The sequence below is a fragment of the Tinamus guttatus genome, unplaced genomic scaffold (genome assembly GCF_059628265.1).
Source record: "Tinamus guttatus ecotype Peru unplaced genomic scaffold, ASM5962826v1 Tinamus_guttatus_pri_ptg000649l, whole genome shotgun sequence".
NCBI classification, from domain to species: domain Eukaryota; kingdom Metazoa; phylum Chordata; class Aves; order Tinamiformes; family Tinamidae; genus Tinamus; species Tinamus guttatus.
In genome coordinates, this window is record NW_028289183.1 from 3,792,993 (window position 1) to 3,814,067 (window position 21,075).

At 46.8% G+C, this 21,075-nt stretch overlaps 1 protein-coding gene across 1 annotated transcript in view; it reads left to right on the top strand.

Annotated features, from left to right (window-relative positions):
* RNF213 (ring finger protein 213) overlaps window positions 1-21,075 on the top strand; it is a 47,883-nt gene that overhangs the window by 11,633 nt on the left and 15,175 nt on the right. The window contains 27 exon segments of the mRNA XM_088535872.1: window positions 313-496; window positions 1,129-1,302; window positions 1,607-1,765; window positions 2,273-2,877; window positions 3,638-3,803; window positions 4,385-4,602; window positions 5,144-5,284; window positions 5,515-5,676; window positions 6,106-7,246; window positions 8,021-8,101; window positions 8,104-8,213; window positions 8,397-8,549; window positions 9,238-12,831; window positions 13,398-13,534; window positions 13,844-13,939; window positions 14,373-14,491; window positions 14,763-14,885; window positions 15,652-15,731; window positions 16,236-16,383; window positions 16,577-16,712; window positions 17,178-17,366; window positions 17,792-17,928; window positions 18,345-18,499; window positions 18,874-19,074; window positions 19,469-19,647; window positions 20,474-20,594; window positions 20,711-20,811. Of these exon segments, the coding sequence (XP_088391998.1) occupies window positions 313-496; window positions 1,129-1,302; window positions 1,607-1,765; window positions 2,273-2,877; window positions 3,638-3,803; window positions 4,385-4,602; window positions 5,144-5,284; window positions 5,515-5,676; window positions 6,106-7,246; window positions 8,021-8,101; window positions 8,104-8,213; window positions 8,397-8,549; window positions 9,238-12,831; window positions 13,398-13,534; window positions 13,844-13,939; window positions 14,373-14,491; window positions 14,763-14,885; window positions 15,652-15,731; window positions 16,236-16,383; window positions 16,577-16,712; window positions 17,178-17,366; window positions 17,792-17,928; window positions 18,345-18,499; window positions 18,874-19,074; window positions 19,469-19,647; window positions 20,474-20,594; window positions 20,711-20,811 (8,810 nt within the window).

Genomic DNA, 21,075 nt, shown 5'->3' on the forward strand with positions numbered 1-21,075 from the left:
TCCCTTAAGGTAGGAAAAAGGAAGTCTTACTTCCTTTTGGGAATGGGATGCACAATTACTGTTGTTTGAGTTGCTGTGGGTGTTCTTGTTTAAGCCAACAAATAAAATATTGTAATTGGGAATCTAAGATCCACTTAGAGTCCCTGAAAAGCTCTCTTGCCATCACAGCCTCTGGTGCCCGTTGGGTTGGGTGGCTTCTTTGGAACATGCCCTAGCACAGGAGGTGTGTGACTTGCCTCAGTATCAGGTCCTGATCCCACAAAGGATCCACACTGATCCTGCCTTCCCCTGTGTCTTGTTTGCCTGCTGCAGACTCGGACCAATCTCCTCGACTTGATCCCTTCCTACAACATGGAGAAACTTGGCTGGCTTATATCGACCATTATCCTGAAGTCATGGCCCAGCAAAAAGAGTGGGCAGTCAGAGGAGGATTTTGATGAGATTTTGCACCACTTGCTCACATGGCCTGACATAAAACATATCTTCAGCTTTAATGGTGCGTCTGTCTGTGTTTGTTACTAATGTTCGTTAAGAGCCTATGAAAATCTGTTCTTCGCTGCTTCACTCTTAATCCTCCTTTTGCAAGGAAATGAATAAATACCAATTTTCCTGCTCTTGCTTCATTCCCCATCACCAGACTCAAAGTATTTGGGCTTTTATCTCCAACATCAGCCTGAAGAGCCAGTGTTTCTCCTGTGCTAATCCACTGCAGCCACTTTGGGATTGTGCTAAACTGCTGAATCTGTGCATCCATCGGAATTGTAGAACATAACTTGTTTTGAGGAGAAGTTCTAGTATGTTATTGCTAGGTAAAAATGCAGAATTTTTTGTCATGTGAGTGGTCTGAAGTGGCTTGTGCTTTCTGCATGGGAGTTTTTCATTCATGTCGGGCTTTAGGTAGGGACCTTCTCCAACAAAATGTCTGAGCTACTCCTAAAATCCTGGAGCAAATTTTGTTCAGGAAAACATGGAAGAGTTGAAGGATGGTGTGAAGAGGTCACAGGCTTTTGGGGTAGGCGCTTAAATGGAAGGTGGAAGGACTTGTTCGTTTTTGAGTAATTCTTGTTTCTGAGTAGCTTTTGTGAAGCCGGAAAGATCTAGACTTCATATGTTCCATTTCTCCAACAGGAACCAACACACGGTTCATAGAACAACTTGCAGATGAAGCGAAAAATAAAATGGCCATAGCAGACTCCGTGCTTATGAATGTCACTGAGGCTATCCAGGAAGGATGGGTCTCTGTGAAACATTTGGAAGAGGTTCTTCAGCACGAGCAGCAGTTCGTCCAGATCTGGGAACTAAGTAAGTGTGCTGTCCAAAGGTGGCCGTGTTCCCTTATGGCATCACTAGGGATCAATAGCCTGCCTCAATGATCAATAAGGCTGTATTGATGCTTCAGTTGTTAAACACTGCAAGGGCAGTACTTCTGTATGAGCTCCTGGGTCTCTGTTGTGGGTTGTATTTGGAGCTCCCGGGTCTCTCTTGTCTTGTCTGCATTTCACTGTATCATTTTCATGATCATTATGGATCATGAATCCATACCTGAGTTATGGGTGCAGAGGGTGGAAAGTTCTTGCCTTGTGACCACAGTCAGGTTTTCTTCCAGAGCACAAACAGCTGGGGCACGAAGACAGAGAAGCACTACTGAATGCCTTGAAAGATCTTCTACAGAAGAGGCGAGAAGAAGTAACACTAGTTAGGAGAGAGAAAAAAACAATAGGAACCTTTCTGGGCATGTGTAGGAAGGTGCAGACATCTGTGAAAGGTATTTTTTTGACGGTAATTTTTAACTGACAATTCCAAAAAATATATTTTTTTTTTCTTTGACAGCTATTAGACTTTGCAAATAGATTTTATTGTAAACAAGGGCAAGAATAGAGGGAGGTGGGGGAGACTTTGAGGGAACAAGGGAGTGCTCAAGTGTCAGACAATATTTCACAGAATGCTTAAGGTTGGAAGGGGCCTCTAGAGATCATCTAGTCCAAGCCCCTGCTCCAGTAGGGACACCCAGAGCACGTGGCGCATGGTTGTATCCAGGCAGGTTTGGAAGATCCTCCAGAGAAGGAGACTCCACAGCCTCTCTGGGCAGCCTGTGCCAGGGCTCTGGCACCCTCACAAGAATGAAGTTCTTCCTCATATGGAGGTGGAACTGTCTGTGTTTTCATGCTCATAGCACTGTGCGACTCGGTGCCCACTCGGGAGATTAAAGAAAGCAAGCTGGACACAAAGTAGATGACTGATCTTTGACTTGACCTTTGTCTGTGTTTTAAAGTGTCCGTGGCTGAACTGGAGCTTCAACACTCAGAAGATCTTTCCTCCAAAAAGCTGAATGCAGTGGTGAATGTGGGAGAGAGGCCTCTAAGGACTTACTACAATCTGAGCCCAAAGCTAAAAGCGGCTGCGCAGGAAATGCACTTTTTTAAAGACAGCCTGATCTTCCAGCAGTTCTGGGAGGAAACAGCCCAGGGTATAAAAATGGAGTATGAGAATGGGTGGGAAAAGGAGTATGAAACTTCAGAACACCAGGAAGTTCCTACATTAGACCTTGAGAACGTATTTGATGGTCTAATCTCCCCCTGTTTTGAAAGCTATGAAAGGTTATATGATGACCTCAGATCTGGAAATCTTACTCTTTCAGCAGTTGATAGGATTTTCCAGGAATTTGCAAGCCATTCTGAAGATCTCAAATCTGAGCTAAATACCATGTGTAAACTCAGACCTAGAGAAGAAAGAGACTGGGTGGATCAGCGATTTGAGCAGATCCAGCAATACCATGAACTGCATTTAACTTTTGATGCTGCAAAGATTATTGCCAATGTCAAAGAGAGTTTAAACCTCTCTGGTGATTTCGCTATCCTGGAAATATTGCTGGACTTGGTAAGTATTCACCTCTTGGGCTCTTTACTGTCAAGATATTTGCAGGAAAGCTTGGGTAGATCTGAACCTCACAGAAAGTCAGCCACAGCTTATCAAGAGCTGCTATTTTCTGCCTCAGAATATTTATTGGAGGTAGAAGTTTGTGTTCAAATTACATACTCAAGTGCGTAATCTTCTGTAAGAGATGTGTGCCTCTTGACGAAGGAGGAACACGGGGGCAGTGTCTCAGTCAAGGTCATGTGCAGTGATAGGGTTTGAGTCTCAGAACGCAGGAGTGTGAGATCCCTGCATCAGCAAGTTGGGATCTCCTCAGCTTTCTAGTCCAGTATGTTTGTCACTTGTGCAAGCTACTGAGTGCTTTCAATGCAGTTAAGGCACAGTTTAAAAGCAAAATGCTCCCCCTTTTCCCCAAAAGTCACAAGCTATAGCATGGAGCAAGGGAGAAGATTGGTCTAGATGGTATGTGAGAAATCCAAGGCCCTGTGTTTAGAAGGGTGTGTGTTAAGGGAGGTGACGGCACAGCCTCGAGCCCAGTGCAGCTACCTCACAGGTTGCCTGCTGGCCTCTGTTTTCCGTCGTAGTTTGACACCAGACAGTTCTGCCTGTCTGGCTGCTTTGTTCTTTAACTAGTCCGTAGGTGTTTTCCTGTTTGGCTTGTGGTCTTGCAGAGGGCTTCCCTCAACCTGCTTGAGAATCATCCTTTTGAGGATGGACCTCACTTCCAGATTGTGAATATTTGTTTGCATCACTTCTTTTGTAGATGGAAAAGCTTGTATGTTACAAGACACAAAAGCTGAACGTCATCAGCACTGAGCTTATAGATGCCAAGGAACTGCTGCAAGGGATCACGGAGAAGCGTCGCCAGTGCCTGCAGGAGCTGGCCCAGCAGAAGGAGTTTGTCTGCTGGGTCAGGGAAGCGCTCACAGGTGTGTGGGAACTGGGCAGCTGGTGCCAGCTCAGGGACAGGGGAGCAGCACCCTGGCTCTGACCATCTGCTTTCTGCCTCCTCAGCCTCTGCTGTCCATAGGGGTATAGCATCCCTTGAAGGTTCCCATGTGGAACCTGTAAGGACGTACACGCTGCCTCGTCCTGTGCAGCCTGCAGTAGCTAACCTGCCTGATAGCTGGGCTTGGGGTAAGGGGTTGCAACAGTTGTTGCTGTTATTCAGAGGGCTTATTTAATAGAACTGAAGCCATTCGTTTAATGGGGTGTCAGTGGTCAGACGAGTTGTGTCTGTCAGCTCGGTTATCTTACGTGCACCTGTGTGCCCATGCACGGTTCTGGATGTGCCCTGTCCACCTTCCATCCCAACTGTGACTCTGCTGCTCATAGCAGTGCCGAGAACAGCCAGGTCCAAGGATGTCATTAATATGGGTCAATTGCCCAGTAAAGTTGCAGGTAGGATGGTGGAAAGAAGTTGCAGGAGGTGCTGCATCATCTGCAAAAAGGAATGACATTGGATTCCAGTAAAATTGCCTTTTTCTTCTTATTATTTATCTCACTTAAGATATAAATGAGCTGAAGGTATTTGTAGACTTGGCTTCCATCTCTGCTGGGGAGAATGACATGGATGTGGATCGTGTGGCCTGTTTCCATGATGCTGTGCATGGCTACTCCTCCCTGCTCTATGACCTGAGGCAGGAGTCGGGGTTCAGCGACTTCATGCGCTGCCTGAAGAAGCTGTGGCGAGCGCTGGGCAGCGATGAGAATCTTCCCAAGAAACTGGTGAGTTCTGCTGGAGCAGCCCCTCTCTGCACCCTACTGCATTTCTGCCTTCCAGGGGTGACAGACTGAAGAGGGTGAGTTCCACTTGTGTGGAAGCATCGCAGAAGTTGGTTGTGTTTTTTTTTCTTTTTTTTTTTTCTTTTATTTTTGTTCAAGGAAAATATCTTGTTTCTGTGGCCCACAGATTCAATGCAGCAACAATTAGTGTTATAGCAGAGATTTTGCCAGAGAGTTTGAAGCCTTTAAGTATGATATGGCCCAGTCAGTTTTGCAAGAATTTGTTGCAGAAGAGAAGGGCAGGTGACTGAACTGTCCTATTCCTTTGCAGCAAGAGGCTTTGCTTGTTCTGCAGCCCAAAGGGTTGATAGAGGACAGCTCTGCTGAATATTCAAACTGGTGCCTGTAGTTGCTGCTTTCTGCCTTCCCCATCCAGAGACTTTCTTATGCCAGTCTAGGCTGTCCATCCTGAACATGGATGTAATCCTGGAAAGGGGTGCCTCAGCGTGATTAGGGCAATACCATGTGCTCTCTGTCCCTGCAGCGTGCTTCAGCCCAACACTTACACTGGTTGAAAACAGTGAAAGAGAGTCACGGCTCTGTGGAGTTATCGTCGCTGTCCCTGGCAGCTGCCATCAACAGCAGAGGGACGTACATTGTCAGAGCGCCCGCCGAGGGCCAGAAGGTGAGACTGGCCTGCTGGGCTCTCCCTCCACTTGAGCAGCCACAATGTCAGGCTGCAGTTTCCTGAGTAGTGTCTGCTGCACTGTTGGCACGTCAGTGACTGGCAGAAATGTGCTGTAGTGTTTCCATCCCTTTGCATGGTCTTTATGGAGGCTGCTGCCTTCTCAGCGCTCTGCCTGCGTGTGAAACCTCAGTGCGTGTCAGTGCTGCTCATGACTTGCTCTCCGGCAGGTTTCTTTGGATACTGTCCTGCACTTCACCCTCCCGGAAAGCTCAGTGGATGGTGACACATCGCGGAGATATTCTCTAGAGGAGCTCCGAGAGCTGCAGAACAAACTGATGCTCATGTCAGCAAAGGGAGAGCAAGGCCTGGAGGTGGAGAAGTTCTCAGAGGTCAGACTTCAAACTTGTGTTGCGGCTGGGGTTGGGCTTTTTCCTGAACATCAATTTAAGGCTGTGGTTACGAGTGAGGTGTTGGGGATGGACTGCAGCAGAGGTTCAGACCTTCCTTGGTTCCCTGCTCAGGTGCTACTAGACTGGAGGTGGGACGGGGGTTGGTACCCTCAGTTATCTGGCTGCACTGGAGATGCTCCTAGCTGGGAGAGTTGCTATTGTAGCATTGTGCAGACTGGATTTCTTACTGGCTTCTAGGGGATGCTCACATTAAACAGCTACCGGGAGCCTTTTGCTAGGCTGCCGGGTGCACCTGGGCTAAACCAAAGCTTTTCTTTTAATGGAAATTCTTCCCTGTATTTCATGACTGGGACTTGTCTTGGCAAAATTAATTTACTTTTTCTTTTTTTTCTCTCTGTCCTCACACAGGTTTTTTCCAATGTCCAAAGATTTGCACAGTCCTTTATAGACCTTTATTCAGCTGGGAACATGCTCTTCCGTTTCTGGATTGCCCGCATATATTGCTCTCCCAGAAGCGAGTCATGTGTTGTCATAGACTTCTCCTTGGCACCGATCCCAGTGCTGGAAGGGCAAGGAGAGGTGTCTACTGTGCTCCCAGGGCTCTGCAGAAAGATGGAGAGCTTCCTGGAGAGATGGAGAACCTTCATGACTGAAAAGCGATCCAGGTACTTCTACTTGAACTACTACACTGCTGAGCAGCTCGTCTACTTGTGCAGAGAGCTCAAGAAGGGGCAGCCTAGTCAGAACGCCTTGACGATGCTTTCATTCCTAAAACACAACTGTACCAGTCAGGATGTGCATAAAGCCTCCAGGAGCGTGTCCCTCCCCAGCTCAAGGAAGGCACTGTCGGACTTGCCAGCGCTGCTGGCTGCAGAGAGGGACCTGCCCGCGCGCCTGGAGCACATCTGGGGGTGCTACATGAGCAACACGAGCTCCTTCCTCCCCAGCTGCCTGGATGTCGACACGCTTGGCAGGTGGCTGAGCAGCCTGGCCGGCCTGGAGAGGGAGCGCGTGGCGCGCGCCGTCCCGCAGGACTTCCTGCGCGCGGGGCAGCCCAACCTCATCGCGTGTCCCCGCTCCGAGGTGCTCACTGCTGCCCTGGCCATCTACATGAACAGCCCCCAGCAGCCCCTGCCCACTCTGGATGAAGTTCTCCTGTGCACTCCGCAGACCACTGCTGAGCAAGTGGAGCTTTTCCTCAGGAGGTGCCTGTCGCCTAGCAGGAGAGGAGAGAAAATTTACACCATGCTGTATGCGGATGAGCTGAGTTACGACGTGAGCGCCAGAACGGAGGAGCTGTTCCAGAGCCTGCAGCACTACAGCAACATGTATCACCTGGTCATTCTGTGCAACTGCAACAGGGAACACACCTACATCCCGTCTGTCTTCAGCCAGTACAAAGTGCCCATGGTCCCCCAGAGACCCCTCGCTGAAATCCAGAGATACCTTCAGGATCACTACAGGGTCACTCAGACTTTAAACTCAGCTGCTTCTGTGTTCAAGGACAACATGTGTGTTGGGATTGTGTCTTCCAAGAGAGCCGGAGTGGGTAAGATGTCAAATGCAAAGTCAGGTCTGCTGAATCTTGAAAACCAGAGTGGGGTTTGGCTTGCCAGGTTTTCTGTGTTATTCATAAGCATCTAATCAAAAAGAGGGATTCATTTCATAGTCAGTGAGGTGAGATGATGACTCTCCAGACAGCTCATTTTATCCTGGAATAGGCATTGCCAGAAGGGATTCATCTTGCTAATCTGACACCTGTATCTTTCTAGTGACCTGGCAAAAGCTTGCATCGTTAACATAAAGTACATGTCAGGTACTGGATAAGATGAATCTGCCCTCCTAAGGTTGAATATGTCTGTAGGAAAATGTGCAGGAGATAGGACTGGGAATTGCACGCCTGCATATTTTTCCCATATAGGGATTGATTACTGACAGTCTCTTAATGCAAAAAGCTAGAGGCATTAAGTGAAGCTACTGTGTGGTGGGCTCAAAAGCAAACAGCAGAAGCAGGTGGTTTTTCATATAGTGCATAGTTAAACTGCAGAATTTAGAGTTTTACACAGACTTAAAATAATATTAAATTAATATTAATGAGTGAAATATCCCTCAACGGCTATTAAATACAAGTTCATTTGGCATAGCATTTCCTGAGCTGCAAATCACTGGGAAAATACTCTGAAAGTGTTGCTGTATGTTTGCAGTGTGCTCACCCTGTCCCTTAGCTGCTGACCCCTATTAGAGGTTGCTACTCCACTGAGTGCTTCAGCCCTAATGTGACTTATTTTATACTAATTGCTTTAATTCTTCTGGTGTTGCACAGGAAAATCTCTCTATGTGAAGAGACTGCATGAGAGACTTAAAGCACAGCAGCCTCAACATACAGAGCTTCTGAAAACAATCAGGTTATAGAACCAGAGGTGGATGAGGATAAAGTGCTGAAATCTCTTCTGCCTTTTCTGAAGAGACATCACCAGCTGAAGCCGATGATATTCCACTTTGATATCACCTCCTCAGTAAGTGCATCATGCCTCACGTGTCCTTCCCCAGAGGGCCTGTGTGGATCCTTGCAAAAGTTGTTTCTTTAAAGATTTTGTTCCTTGGTGAATCTTTTTGCTAGGACTTGTTTTCTAATCCCTGCATTAATGTGTAGCAATGAGTAAATAAATAAGAAATGCCTTTCTCTCTTCTGATGATAGGTACAAAGTGGAATTCCAGAGTTTCTGTTCAAGCTGTTGGTTTTGCAGTATCTGACAGATATAAATGGAAACGTGTGGCTGCGACAGAAATGCCATTTATATATTGTTGAAATCCTCGAGGTATTGCCAGTGCCAAAGAAAACAGCGAGACAGGTATGTGCGCAGGAATGGGTGATCTCTGAGCTTCTGCCACTTTATGCACAGGGCTTTGACTGCAATTAGGTGTGAGTTGTAGAGACTATAACCGTAGCTGGAGCTCAGAGAGTTGCCTGCTTGCCTGGGTAACTGCATCTCCATTATGAAGTGGTGTCAAAACTGCACAGTAAACTGTGTCTGTCATGGCTCTCAAGTCATTGCTAACGGCCTGTTAGTCCTAGCTTCACCGGCCACACTTCTAATGCATGAAAGAAAAAACACAAAATTCAAGTCTTCATCGTGTTATTTTACATGCTTGGAAGTAATAATTATTTATACATAGATACCAGAACAGAGTGTAGAAGTGAAAGGGATAAAAAAACAGTAGTTTCTTGGGTGTAGCTTTTTTGTTTCTCCTTTGAGATAGCAATGAAAAAGGGGGTGGAGGAAACAATGTTACAGGAAGGCTATTGTAGATAGAAAAGGGATTAATTGTTGTGATGCTTTTTCCCCTCTTTTTTGGGGGATGCATTGGAAGTGTGACAGTTGCATAGCCTGGCTCTTGCTGTGCAGGTATGTCTGTGATTTTAGGCAGGAATGCTGGAAAAGTAAATTAGAAGACTAGAGCTATAATGCAGGGCTACAGCTTTGAGTATTTGTTTGTGGTTTCTGTTTGTTTGATTTTCTTTTTTTTCTTCTATGCCAGGTGTCACAGAGCCAGAAGTATAATTTTCTTGATGTGTTTCCAAAAGTAACATGCAAGGCTCCCAAGGAGGTGCTAGAGATGGAGACCCTTGGGAACCAGTCTGGGGATGTTTCAGACCCAGGAATGGACGAGGAGGAATTTAACAGTGAAGCTTTCCAGAGACCCTTCCAGTATCTGAGAAGATTTGACCAGGGATGTGATCTTGACACGTTTCGTTACGAAGAGGGCTCTGTGGAAGGGAGCCCAGCAGAGTGTGTCCAGCAGCTGCTCCTGCACTGTGGGGTCATAGATCCCTCCTGGTCTGAACTGCGGAACTTTGCCTGGTTTCTCAATGCTCAGCTGAGAGACTGTGAAACTTCCATTTTCTGCAATCCTGACTTTGTCAGGGACACTCTGCAGGGCTTCAAGAACTTTGTTGTCACCTTCATGATCTTAATGGCAAGAGATTTTGCAACACCGTCCCTAAACATTTCTGATCAAAGTTCAGGAAACCTGTCTTCCAACATGCAGAACGTTGCAGAAGATGATCTTCTTCCTTTCCACATTCGTAAGAAGTGGGAATCTGAGCCTCATCCATATTTGTTTTTCAATGAAGATCACGTGTCCATGACGTTCATTGGTTTCCACTTGCAGCCCAACGGCAGTGGTGGTATTGATGCCATTAATCCTTTGAACGGCAACATTATCAAGAGAAATGTTATGACGACACAGTTGTACAATGGCTTGTTACTCCAAAAAGTTCCCTTCAACGTTCATTTTGATCGACTGCCCCGATACGACAAGCTGGAGAAGCTCTGCATGGTTCTGGGAGTCCCCTGGGTCACAGACCCCGATGAAACGTATGAACTCACAACAGACAACATGCTGAAGATCCTGGCTATTGAGATGCGATTCAGATGCAACATCCCAGTCATTATCATGGGAGAAACAGGCTGTGGGAAGACCAGACTTGTAAAATTTCTGTGCCAGTTGCGCAGAAACTGTGCAGAGGCAGAGAACATAAAGCTTGTCAAAGTCCATGGAGGTACTACTGCAGAGATGATTTATGCCAGGATCAAAGAAGCAGAAGCTATTGCTAAAATAAATAAGGAGCAGCACAGGTTGGACACAATCCTGTTTTTCGACGAAGCCAACACAACAGAGGCTGTGAGCAGCATCAAAGAGGTTCTGTGCGACCGCACGGTGCAGGGGCAGCCTTTGGCCTCTGGCTCGGGCTTGCAGATCATAGCAGCCTGCAACCCTTACCGTAAGCACACGCCAAAGATGATCCAGCGCTTGGAGGCGGCTGGGCTGGGCTACCGTGTGAAAGCAGATGAGACGAAGGATAAACTTGGCTCTGTTCCTCTGAGACAGCTCGTGTACCGGGTCCACGCGCTCCCTCCCAGCATGATTCCCTTAGTGTGGGACTTCGGGCAGCTGAACGACTTAACTGAGAAGATGTACATCCAGCAGATCGTGCAGAGGCTCATTGAGCACGTCCCCATGAGCCAGGCTGAGGCGGACGTGGTTACTGAAGTGCTTTTTGCTTCTCAGCAGTACATGAGGCGCAGGGATGACGAGTGCAGCTTTGTGAGCCTGCGGGATGTGGAGCGCTGCGTGCAAGTTCTCAAGTGGTTTCACAAGCGCAGCAAACTGCTGCTGAAAGAGCTGGAGAAGTACCTTGCAGAGAGGAGAGCTCCAAGAAGCAATATTGAGAGAGACAACGTGATCTGGTCCTTAGTCCTGGCACTTGGGGTCTGCTATCACGCATCCTTGGCAAAGAAGGAGGAGTATAGAAGGGCCATCAGCCAGGTCCTTCCAGATCCTTTTAATACCCAGAAAAAGATCTTGGAAGAAATAAGCCTGATGCAGGATTTATTCCTAAGTGGTGTGCACCTCCAGGACACCATAGCAAGAAACTTGGCCTTGAAGGAAAATGTCTTTATGATGGTCATCTGTATTGAGCTCAGAATCCCTCTTTTTCTTGTTGGGAAGCCTGGGAGCTCCAAATCTCTTGCTAAAACCATTGTGGCTGATGCTATGCAGGGCCAAGCTGCTCATTCCGATATGTTCAAGGAGCTGAAGCAAATTCATTTAGTGTCCTTTCAGTGCAGCCCCCTCTCCACTCCAGAGGGAATCATAGGTACTTTCAAACACTGTGCTCGATTCCAAGATGGAAAGAACCTGGAGGAGTACGTCTCTGTGGTGGTTCTGGATGAGATTGGGCTGGCAGAAGACTCTCCCAAAATGCCCTTGAAGACTTTGCATCCCCTCCTGGAGGATGGCTGCATAGATGATGTCCCTCTTCCTCACAAAAAGGTTGGCTTCATTGGAATTTCCAACTGGGCATTGGACCCAGCTAAGATGAATCGAGGCATCTTTGTCTCCCGTGGTGACCCCAGCAAAGAAGAGCTCATAGGAAGTGCAAATGGGATTTGTTTTTCAGCACGAGGAGCTTTGCAGAAGGTTCAACAGTATTTTCATTACTTTGCAGATGCATATGAAAACATCTGCAAAGCCCAAGACAGGGAGTTCTTTGGTCTACGTGACTACTACAGCCTCATAAAGATGTTTTTTGCCTTGACCAAGACCTCCAAAAGGGAGCTGACGCCTCAAGACATAGCTGAGGTCATTCTTCGCAACTTCAGTGGTAAAGATGACATCAATCCTTTAGAAATATTCACCTCACAATTACCAGAGAAAGGAGAAATACGTGCTCAGGATATCAATAGCATTGACCTGGTGCGACAAAACATTTACAGCAGTGGCCAGGATGGTGAATGCAGGTACCTGCTGGTGTTGACTAAAAACTATGCAGCGCTGCAGATTCTCCAGCAGACTCTCTTTACTGCTCGGCAGCAACCAGAAATTATCTTTGGATCTAGCTTCCCTAAGGACCAAGAGTACACTCAGATCTGCAGGAACATCAACCGTGTGAAGGTCTGCATGGAAACTGGCCAAATGGTGGTGCTTCTCAACCTGCAGAACCTTTACGAAAGCCTCTACGATGCCCTCAACCAGTACTATGTGTACCTCGCTGGCCAGAAATACGTTGATTTGGGGCTGGGCACCCACCGGGTGAAGTGTCGGGTGCACCCGAACTTTCGTTTGATAGTCATTGAGGAGAAAGACGTGGTCTACAAGCACTTCCCCATCCCACTGATCAACAGGCTGGAAAAACACTACCTGGATATCAACACCGTCTTGAACAAGGAGCACAGAGAAACCGTGGAAGAGCTGAAGAAGTGGGTGCACAACTTCACTGCGGTCAACGCAGAAGATCACTTCATGAGCGAGCAACGCTACAGCCCTTCCGACGTGTTCGTGGGCTACCACTCGGACACGTGCGCGTCCGTGGTGCTGCAGACCGTGGAGAGGCTGCGGGCGACGTGCCCGGCCCACGAGCTGCCGGCGCGCGTGGAGCGCGAGGCGCAGCTGGCGCTGCTCAACTGCGCCACCCCTGACGCCGTGATCCGGCTCGGCGACGCCGTGGGGCTCTTCATGGCGGACGCCCTGGCCGATATCTACTTCAAGCAGCAGCAGCACACGTCTTTCGCAGACTTCCTTCGAGCTCACGTCCACACCAGCTCTGGGCATCAGACGGTCTTTACTGAGGTAAGCGTCCTTAGTGTGGCAGCCAAGGAGACTTGGGAACGGCCTTGCCTTCCGCTCGCTGCCCCCACGCACGGGGGTGGCTTTTCAGCAGCGATGTTGCTGCATTCCGAGATACTGAAAACCTCTGCATCGGTGTTTGATGCTTCCTGGGAATGAGTGGAGTTTAGGGGGAGTGGGAGTTTTAAGTAAGTCGGGCAGCTACTCGTATCTCTTTATCCTGAACGTAGCTCTGTCTCTGTTTAGCAAAACAGGCAAAACAGGCTACTGGCTGCAGAAAAACTCAACCCGTAAATAGGGAGTAGAGCAGCACTATAAAAAGACAGGGATTAGCAATTCTTCTTCCTCACAGACATAAGAAGGGCAGCGCAGCTGCTGTCTGTATGGGATGCTGCTTCTGGGTTCGTTGGCAGGAGCCCTGTGTTACCTGCTGACAGGCCAAGGAAATGGCTCTTGGGACACGGCCCAGCTGTGTGGCAGGATAGCGATGCCCGAGGGCACAGAGCACCGAGTCTTTGCTGCCTGCTCTGTTTCTGTGCTGAGAACAAACCTGCGTCTTGCCCTGCCAGGTCACCACCTTCTCGAGGCTTCTCACCAGTGCTGACTCCGCTTGCCTGGAGAGAGAAGTGCAGGGTAAAGCTCAAAGGCTTCAGCTTCTCTTCCTGCAGCAGTTTGACACGGAGTACTCCTTCCTGAAAGGAATCCGGTGAGTCTCTTCCTGCCTTGTCCTGCTCTGCATAGGCTGTCCCTGGGTGTCACCCTGGTGTTGGCAGAACATTTAGAGTAGCACGTAATGAAAAGGGAGGCAGGAGAGGCCATGCTGTGATGAGCTGTGCATTGGCACAGTGTCAGCTCTCTCATGTCGAGGTGTGAGATTTGTTTTTAATTAAACCACCCCAGAGGTTAAGTGTGCTAGATGTCTCTCTCAAAGCCAATGTGAAGTGACTATTTATGCCATCTCTTACATCTTGTTTTACACTTTGTGACTTCTTTCAAATCCTCTTTTACCCTTTAGAGATTTCCTTGATGCTACGCCAGGAAATAAAATCCTTATTATTCAGACAGATTTTGAAGATGGCTCTCAAAATGCCCAACTCATCGCTTCAGCCAAGTAAGTCAAGTGTGAAGTTTTTCAGATAGCTGCTGTTCTGTAGGGTGACTCCCCACCCCTGGTTTGTTAGTGTCATCTTCAGGTTTGTGTGCTCTGTTGGTACTGTGGTAAAAAGAAGTTAGAAGCACAGTTTGATCTTTAAATAATAAAAAAAACACACCAGAGCTGCGTCAAACTAACAGATAGTCCCCTTTGTCTGAAACATGAGTTGTTGCTATTAACTGGTTGAGTGCTCAAGAACTGAGTAACAGAGTTACCTTTCAAGCATAGGTGGAGGTGGTGGCATCAGACCAGTTTGCTGGGAGAAAGGAGTAAGGGGATTGGAGTGACTCGTGTTTGTACAGGAGAAGAGCGTGTCCTCTCAGCAAGGAGAGGTCTGCAGCTTTGACGTTGGTGTTAGGGTCTGCCAAACAGCGTTTGCTCTTTGTTGTAGATACACTGTTGTTAATGAAGTCAACAAGATAGACTTGGGAGAAGTCTCTGTCTTCGTTTACTTCATAATGAAGCTCTCCCGGATGGAAGGAGGAACATCCTATGTGGGATTTCATGGAGGTGGGTGTAGCCATTAGCAGCTCATCCTTGTTTGCTTTCAGAAAAGATCTGCTTTTACCAGCAGATTTTCAGCTGTCTACATTGGGTTCTGAGAGCCTCAAAACCTCTTAGCACATCCAGAGCAAATTCCTGTTGGCCCTTTCTGCAGCAAGAAGCAAGAGAACTCGGGATGTCATTTGCCAGTTCACAAGTACTGGGAGATGATTCTTGGGAAGCTCTTCCAGAAGAGCGTGCTGTAGACATGAGATGACTTTTTGTCCTCTGTCTTCAGGACTGTGGCAATCGGTGCACATAGATGATCTCCGCAGATCCAAGGACATGATCTCTGACATGACTGCCCTGAAGAACCTCACCATCAGCCAGATGTTCTGCCAGGATTCAGATGAAACAAAAGGTGAGCTAAATGCAGGTTACTGCCAGCTGGTAGTGTTGATACCAGTGGAGGAAAAAGGGGAAATAGAGGTATGCTGCATTTGCACCCAGTGCCTGGTACAATAAATCTAATGATTTCCACTGCTCAGCTTCTAATCCTTTTAGGAGATACTGTGTGGCTACAGACTTTTATTTGTATTCAGTCTGTTATCTTTACAGACTGCAAGTTTTGGGTCATTAATTGCATTAATTTGGTAGATTTCACTTTTTCTTTTGACACAAATGTGATGTTTGTGCTGCTGAGCACCCAGAGTGTTCCTCTCATCATGAGAGAGAGCAGATGCTGCGTAGTTGGGCCCAGGGTGCAGCTCAGAGGTGTAACCACCAACAAGGTGTTATTCCAGAGAGTCTCTCAGCTTGCATGAACATAGGTTATTCACATGAACCTGGAGCAAGATTGTAAAAGACTTTTTCCCCCTCATTTTTTTCCTGCCATCTCTCCTGTTCCACTGATTTTCCTTACAGGAGGTAGAACTCAGCCATGAGGGCTCTGTTGGAGCCTGGCAAATGAGCTATGTGTGTCATAGCTTCCACTTCTAGCTGCATGAAGCCTGACACCCATAGCAGTGGTAGCTGTTTAGAGAGCTGCATCCCAGCTGCCTATGCAAGCAATAACGGGTCTCTGACAGATGTTCTGCTGCTCTAGGATGCATTCTCTAAATAGGCTCTTGTCTGATCGCAGCAGCAAATTGGTTCTTTCTAACAAGAATTCTACACCTTGGTTGCAGCTCTTCCTGAGAATGAAAAAGAACAGGAGGAAACGAGGATGGAGGTTGAAACACCATTGCCAGAAGCAGAGAACTATGAAGTAAGTTTGGAAAATGTTTGCTAGCTTCTCAGGTGTCAGTATGGCTCCCTGCCCTTTGTCATGCAAAGGTGCAGAGTCCCTTTTACATCTGTATTCACTTGAAATCCATCAGGAATATTATGGTTGTGACTAGACACAAATTCCTCCCCATTCCCTAGTCAAAATAAGATTCCCTAAAGCAGCAAACCATTCTAAGGACTCTCCAATTCCTTAGGCATTTCACATTCATAATTTTGAGTTGCTGTCATCAATTTTAAAAAGCTTCTGTTACAGCTCTTAGCTTCAGGGTGATTCTGAACTTTATTTTTCTGAATCGTTTACTTGATAACAGTAGGAGAACTTAGATTTGCAGCTTGGAGTGAGAGCAAAGCTGGGAGATGGAAGGAAAGTGGTACAGGCCCTTTACAGGAGAGCACTATAACCATTTTAGGAGGGATGTGTGTTGTGGGGCAAGGAAGTACAACTGGAGAATAATGAATTTGTTTTCATGCCGTCCCTGGGAAGGGTGAAATCCTGGACACCTTTTTACTCCTGAGGAGCTGTGTGCAAAGTGCTGTGGGGATGCTGCGGGACCAAAATGAGGACTTTAGTCGTAGCACAAGGCGAATTGAGATTCTTCTTGGCTTCCTGTCCAAAGAGGATGATTTGAAAGGTATGTGCTCCCAGGCTGCAGTGGGCAGAGTCCCCGAGCCCCTGCGTCTTGGTGCTCTCTGCTATATCTGGTGGCTCATTTTCCCTCTTGGATGATTATTGAAACAACCTTAAAACTCTGTGCTTTGTGTGGTATTTGGGTGATATCCAGAGGTGACAGAAAAAGAAACTGTGAGGTCTCTTGTGTTTTCTAGCCTCTTTCCTGAAGATAACAAAGAGTCGCCTTTCCACGCTTCTGAAGAAGCAAGAAGAGAATTCATTTCACGCACGAAACTGGGTGCTTCGGGAGGCTTCCAACCTCAGTGCTCTCCAGGAGGCAGGCACCTTCAGGTGAGGACAGCAGCAGTGTAAGCTGCAAGCTTCCCAGAGAGGTCTGCCAGCGGCGACTGCTCGGCAGAGACAGCAGTTTTGTGCAATCTAAGTGCTTGCAGTGTTAATCTCAAACCTGTGCTGGAAGCTCTGAGGGGAGTTTTGTCCTCTCCTGGCTCCTGAGGGAAGGTGACTTAGAGCCAAATGGACTGTTCTGCGAGAAGGGTGCAGTAGTGCATGAGTGCTTGGAATGGAGCAGTGGGATTACAGAAAAGGCACAAATGAGAGAAGGGTTGTGGTAATGGTGACTCTTGTGTTGGTGTCTGTCTCTTTTTTCCTCTTTTTTTCCTTTTTTCAGGCAAAACTCGTGTTCTTTATCGCACATACACATCAGCAGTTTCTCAGGAGAATCATTTGCTTCTTGGCAGAGATCACTGCTCCCTTTCATCGCTCCCTTTCCCTCTTTGTCCCTTTCTTCCCCCAAAGGCACACCTTGTGGAAGCGAATCCAGAATGCGGTCACTCCATTCCTGGCTCTCCTCATAGCAATTGTAGACAGAAATGGCAATCTGGAGCGCTTGGACAGGCCAGCAGCAGAGTGGGTGACGAACCTGTGGATGTTCATCTTCAGCAACACAAAGCTCCTGACTGTCCCTTACAATGTGGGCAAGAGCGGGTGAGTAGAGGGCTACAGGAGAGCCTGGCTGGTAGCCCCAAGACCAGGCGGCGGTGGCTTTAAATCCATATGGGAGGTGAATGTGTTGGTTGGCTCCCTATGCAACAAACAAGTGGGACAGTTTTTAGTGACTTCAGGAGTCCTCTCTTTCTACAGAATCCTGTGTACTCCTGGGCTTTGCTGTATAGCTCTTGGCATGCTCACACTTTTTTACCCACATGCCCTGCTATTACAGTCCTTTTGCTCGGGAATGCTTACTAAATAAGTCCTAATATTACCCAGTTGTGAGGAAAGGCTGTGTGAGTGAGTCTCAGTTCTTCCCTCATCCCCTTCTGTAGCTAAATTCCTGGTTTCTGGTGCTTCCTGCCTCTGAACGTGTTTCCCAGGCAAATGCCCAGAACATTAATAGCCTTTTAATTTCCTAGCTCTCAGACGGAGATAATTCTGGTGCAGAGCAACATGATGTTTGCTGATGCGGGGAATGAGATACCCTTCAGCTGGAGGATAAAGGAGCACTTGGATGACATGTGGCTGGAAGCTCAGTACATTCAAAGCACTGAAGGTGAGATGCTGGCCTGAACCTGCAAGGCAGAGCAGCTCCATCCTTCTGCCCTATGAACTCCAGCTTGTCTCCACCTTCCTGCAATGCTGGAGTCGCTTTCAGTTGCTCTGTGCTTGCATGACCAAGCAGAGTTCTGTGCACCTAACTTTTCCTCGTACTTCTGAATATTTAGCATTTCTCTTATATTCTGTGCCCTTGTATTGAAAATACTGTGACATTATCAAGAGTTAGTCGTAGAGAACCAGAACTAGACTGGCTCCTGGACTGAGAAAGCCTGGCCTCAAATCTCCTGCTAATGCTGTAATGAGGGAGTGTTATATGCACCCGTTATTAACTTGGTGGAGCCTTTTAGGATGACAGCTGTGTCAAACTCTTCTTCCTAATATTCAGCTTTTTTCTGCATCCTCATTTTCCAGATGAAGCTGAGAAGTTTGTGAATATATTTGAGAGAACACCACTGGGAACATTTATCTCTGGTCTGAGTGAGGAAGAAAGGGGCATGCTCTTCCAGTCCTATGTCTCAGACTTCATTGTGTTGACCATTGGTGTGTCCTCTCCAGAAGAGCTACAGGTCAGAGTCTGGAACAAGAATCATGAACCTTTTTGGAGAGGGAGAGCGTAATGCCTGTGAACATGCCCTTCTGTACCAACCTCACCGTCTTGTCAGTAAAATTCCTTCTTTCAGAGACAGGCTTAACAGTAAGCTTGTCCCAAAGGAAGTGCACTTGACATAGAATGACTGCTGAAATTCCTGAGGCCTTCCTCAAAAGAGCCATTCTGCACAAGCACCTATAACAACTGCCATGTTGTTTTGTTGCCACGTTGTTTTTTGTAAAGTACTGCTTCCCTTATTTTGGAAGCTTTCATCAAGCTTTCTGATACAAAATGTCTTAGAACTATTCTTTTTAGTTCTGACTTTAACTTTATTTTCTTTTAAACTTTCAGTGTCTGCAAGTTGCCTTCTTATCCTGCATAGAGGAATGGAAAGCAACATCTCCCAGAAGCCAGGAGGCAGTGCCGTCCTTGCCCTGGGTCCACCTTGCGTACAATCAATTTAAGAGCCGTTTGCAGAACTTTTCTAGGATCCTGGCTGTGCATCCTGCCGTGGTGAACCACCTTATTGACGAGGAACCACGTTCAGAGATGGTAGAGTTACTATCACGCATCTTCTGTTCCTCAATCCTAGTAGAGAAAGCATTTTATCTTCCCTGATTTTACCTACTGTTCAATCTCCTCCTGATTTCAGCAGCATTAAAAAGTGGGAAGCAGAAGCCTGGTCAGGATCCCTAGTTTTAAGGACAGTCTGCTATCTTATCAGTCTAGTAAACCTGTCCAGCTCAACTAGCAATGTTATAACAGCTTGACATCTTTCATGTGATCTGAGTCATGAGCATGCATATTCCAGAGTTAAAGAAAATCAAATAAAACATTATTCAGTACAACACCTGCCCTAGCAAACCAGATCGAGAGCCCAAGGATCATAAATACTCCTAAAATGCAACTGCAATGTTATACTCGTATTCTGTGTATGCACATCTAGGTTTTAGATGTGTTAGCTGCAATGGTTTGTGCTGAAGAGCTGGAGAAACAAGTGCAGGTACCCAACCTGGAGATGTGGCTGCAGGATGTGAAGATTCTTCACATCCCCATTGAATTTCTTTGTAAAGAAGACTTACAGAGGAGTGGAAGACGGTGCCAGCAGCTGCTGCGGGAGCTGAAGTAGGTACCAGGGACCGGTAATCTTTATCTTACACCTTGTGGTTAAGAATATCAGTGCAGACTGAAAGCTCCTCTGGTGCTGCTGTTCTCAGACTAAGATTTCACAAACCCTTCTGACTTGCTGCTAGGCTGAATTGCATATCCCACGTCAAGGACCAGCCTTGATTAGTTAATTTTTTTTTTCTTCACCATTTATGTGGATTCTCTCCCCAAGTCTAGCTGTGTTATCCAGCTTATTCCAGCTGTGTTCAGGGCTTGTTTAAAACCCTCATTAGGTTGCTCTTTATCAGCATTGTCTGCCCTTGCCATGACTTGTGCAAAAAGACTGTCAGATGAAGAACTTGTCTGTATTTAAGGCAGAGTGTTGTCTCTTGGATGGCAAGCTCAGGGAGCTGCTTCAGTTTCTCACACACAGTTTAAGCTAATAGTGAAGAAAATTAAAAAAAAAAAAAAAAGGGAAAAAAATCAAAACCAACAAACAAAAAACAAACACAGTTAATTACTTCCTCTGATACACGAATTAGAGGTGTGAAAAGGTCTTTCCAAGGATCTTAGTTCTGTTGTATGACTGACTACAGACAGGACTCTTGCACCATGAGCTAACTGTGTTTGGAACTGTATAAACACTTGACAAAATACCAGGTTTTGCCTCAGAGGCTGCTAACCAAGCTGGAGCGGGAGGGGAACAACTTGAGAGGTGCAAGAGGCTGTACTGGTAAGCCTGGAAAGCAGTGAGATTGAGGCTGACCTGATGCTGCACTTCCCCTCCTCCTCATGTGTTACCAGCTCACAGCTCATCCTTGTCGTTGTGCTTTCCTTCCCACAGAGTCTGTTGGAACCGAGTTTTTTGTATGTCCTTGTTTGTGCAACATGTGCTGTTGGGTATCAACTCTCTGATGCCAGAATTTGAGAACACGATGAAAAATTATACTTCCCTTCTTGCCAAGGTAAGCCAAGATGGGATTCCACCTCTTCTGCTGTTTGCCTTTGCTGTTTGTGTATTTTTTTTTTTGGTCCGGAATAGCAGTGCTGAGTCATTTAACTTTGTCTTTTTTCTCTGCAGTGTTTTGTGCAGGATTCAGACATGAAGAGTCATCCAACTTTTATTGCAGTGATGAAAGTACTGCGCCAGTGTAAAGAGGAAGTCAGCAGCAGACTCTGCAGGTACCTTTCCTGAAGCAAGCTGTGGGTTCTGATAGCAATATTGTCTACGTTGTCTTCATGTTTCGGGGTGTAGGACGCTGTTGTATTTGGCATAGTGAAAACCAAATGAAAAGCAGGAGCTTCCATTTTGTTCCCTTCACTGACCCTGAGTAGCTAACCAGCATTTCTGACATTATCTCCTCTTAGTCTTGCTGCAGATGAGCATCTTTAAAGGCTTTTACTAAGACAACATTGAAACAATTGTGTTCGTTGCTGTTCCTGAAT